Genomic DNA, 2,527 nt, shown 5'->3' with positions numbered 1-2,527 from the left:
GGGAGACCACACACGGGTGCCTGCATGTGAGAGTGGGGCTGGGGGAGCCCCTTCGCCCTCCATGCGGGCTCTGAGCTGGGTCTCTCTCTCCCCAGCACCGTGCCACCGTCGCATCATGCATGCACAGGCAGGAGACGGTGGATTGTCTGAAGAAGTTCAATGCCCGGAGGAAGCTGAAGGTAACTCTCACAGTATCCAAGTTGGCTGCAGAATGCACCATAAGGTCATTGTGGAGTTTATTCTCTAGTGGGAAAGGAGAGGGTGGTGTCTCTGGGTCAGTGGTATGGGGGTGATGGATGTTTGGGGATCCCTGTTGTGAAGAAGGGAAAAGAGGCCAAGTGGAGTGGTGACTGCATCTGGCTGGGGTTCCCAAGTGCTTGGAGAAAAGCCATGGTGAAGCAGCACCAAGTCACACAGCTGCCCTGCACACCGGGGCGAGGACTTTCCCACTGGAGTCAGTGTAAAAAGGAAGCTCCTCTTTGGGACAGGACATGGATCTGACAGGCACAGTGAGATCCCTTTGCCTGGTGACCAAGCCACGTTGCAGCCAAGGTACAAAGTCATCCACTGACAGGCAAAAAAAGCTCTGGCTCTCCCACCCCAGCAGCCCCACCACAGGCTTTCCCTTCCTGGATGCTACCTTGTGCCTCAGGCAGTACCCCCCTCTGAAACACCATCTCCCCAGGCTTCACCATTGAGCTGGAGCATCTCCCTGCAGCACCCATCTCCTGGGTGGCTGCTCAGCCCCAGCTCTGGGAAATCACAATGCCTCCTCCAGAGCCGGTGACTCAGAACAGGACAACACTGACCTGTACCAGTCAGACCCATCAGCGCTGCTGGCCTGAACACCATGTGGCACAGAGCAGCAGGGCTGCAGGCTGCTAACAAGATTATCAAGAGAAGAAACTGCCTATAAACTATTATTACTTTTCAGCTGGACAAGTAATCAAATTAGTTCAAGCAGTCACTTCAGTGTAGTAATCCATTAGTACAGGCAATTAGTCCAAAGTAATCTCGTTATACCCTGAGCAACTAGTTAGTAGAGTCAGCTGGAAAAGGGGAAGCATTTTTAGGAATGTTCTTTTGCTGTGGTGATCTTTGTGTGGTTCCCATGAAAAACCCCTGCCCCTCTGCTCTTGGCTGGCACAGCTTTAATTGCAATTAAATCCGGTTCCGCTCCCGGTGACTCCCCTCACCGCCAGCTGCCAGCCCCGCTCAGCGGAGTCAGGCTACATCTAGGGCAGGGCAGAACGAGACCGAAATGCACCTCAGGGATATTTAATATCCATTTAATCCTGGAGAGAAGGCAGTTTTGGAGTATGCAACCCAACGCCCTGGCACTGGGGATGTGGAGTCAAGTACCGGGGGCTGCTTTTGATGGCAGGAGGAGAATATCAGCCTGTGGGCCAGTTTCCTTCCAGCGAGGTGGCCGGGGGCCAGGTGATGAGCAGGGTTTTCCTCTCCCAGGGCTGGGGGGAGCGATGAGGGTGTGGGGGCTGGGACCCAGCATGTCCTTTCCTTCTGCCTTCTGTGTCTTTCAGGGAGCCATCCTCACCACCATGCTGGCCACCAGGAACTTCTCCGGTAGGTGCCATCTCCAGGGCTCATCTCCTTGGCCATAGGGTCCCTGGAGAGCTGGCTTTGCCTTGGGTGTCACAGGGGGGCTGAAGCTGTGGCTTGGTGCCTCTGGGGATATGTGGAGTTGTGTGGTGGTCCAGGCCAGTTCACCTGGCACCTCCAGGCTGGCTGCTGGCTTGGGATGCAAGAGAAAAGGTGTCTGGCTGAGGCACAGCTGTTCCCAGAGGTTTAGGGCTTTGGGGTTTGTATGTGCCCAACCATCTGGCTTGTGCCAGGGTGGGGATGTGGGTACTGGGAGCAGCCTGGGCTCAAAGCAGCTGGTTTTGTGTCCTCCTGGAGATGTTTGTGGCTCAGGCAGAGCATCCTCTGCACCAGGAAAGTGTTGGAAAAGTCCCTGGGTGCCACTGCAGCCAGATGGCAGGAGGGTCCCTTGGGTCTCTCTCTCAGCAGGAGGGTGCTGATCCTGCAGGGCCCCCCCAGATCTCCCCCTGCCTCCCTACATCCCCAGCCTGTGCACTGGGAGAGGTCTTGGCGCAGCCACAAGCCCCTCTGCTCCAGTGCTCTTGCCAAGAGCCATCCCCTCTGGAGACACCCCGCTGCCTCGGACCAAGCCTGGCAGTTGGGACAGGCAGGGATGAGTGCGTCCCGGACTGCAGAGCTCGTCCACTTGCTGTCACCTCCAGCACTAGGGATGGCCCTGGCAGAGGTGCCACCATGCTGGGACAAGCCAGCCAAACCCAGCACACTGGCTGGGTGGTCTGGTGGCAAATGTTTGGTGCTCAATGGGAGTTTTGGGGTGCTTCACTGAGGCGCCCTGGGAGTCGAGTGTAGCAGGTGGGCAGGGGGGAGATGGGGGCTGCTGGCCCAAGCAGGTGCTGGGGGAGATGGCCATGGCCAGGGCTGGTGTCTGCATTTGTCATGGGGGGATCGTGCTGACACATTTAGCACT

At 57.2% G+C, this 2,527-nt stretch overlaps 1 protein-coding gene across 1 annotated transcript in view; it reads left to right on the top strand.

The window, feature by feature from the left end:
* LOC104526932 (calcium/calmodulin-dependent protein kinase type II subunit alpha) overlaps nucleotides 1-1,584 on the top strand; it is a gene marked incomplete at both ends in the record, with an annotated part of 13,664 nt that extends 12,080 nt beyond the window's left edge. Inside the window, 2 exons of the mRNA XM_010170519.1 lie at nucleotides 96-179; nucleotides 1,542-1,584. Of these exons, the coding sequence (XP_010168821.1) occupies nucleotides 96-179; nucleotides 1,542-1,584 (127 nt within the window). The remainder of the gene's footprint in view (nucleotides 1-95; nucleotides 180-1,541) is intronic.
* Nucleotides 1,585-2,527: the final 943 nt, after the last annotated feature.

Source organism: Antrostomus carolinensis, unplaced genomic scaffold, assembly GCF_000700745.2.
Source record: "Antrostomus carolinensis isolate BGI_N321 unplaced genomic scaffold, ASM70074v2 scaffold37646, whole genome shotgun sequence".
Taxonomy (NCBI): Eukaryota; Metazoa; Chordata; class Aves; order Caprimulgiformes; family Caprimulgidae; genus Antrostomus; species Antrostomus carolinensis.
This window is presented reverse-complemented; position numbering and strand designations above follow the sequence as displayed.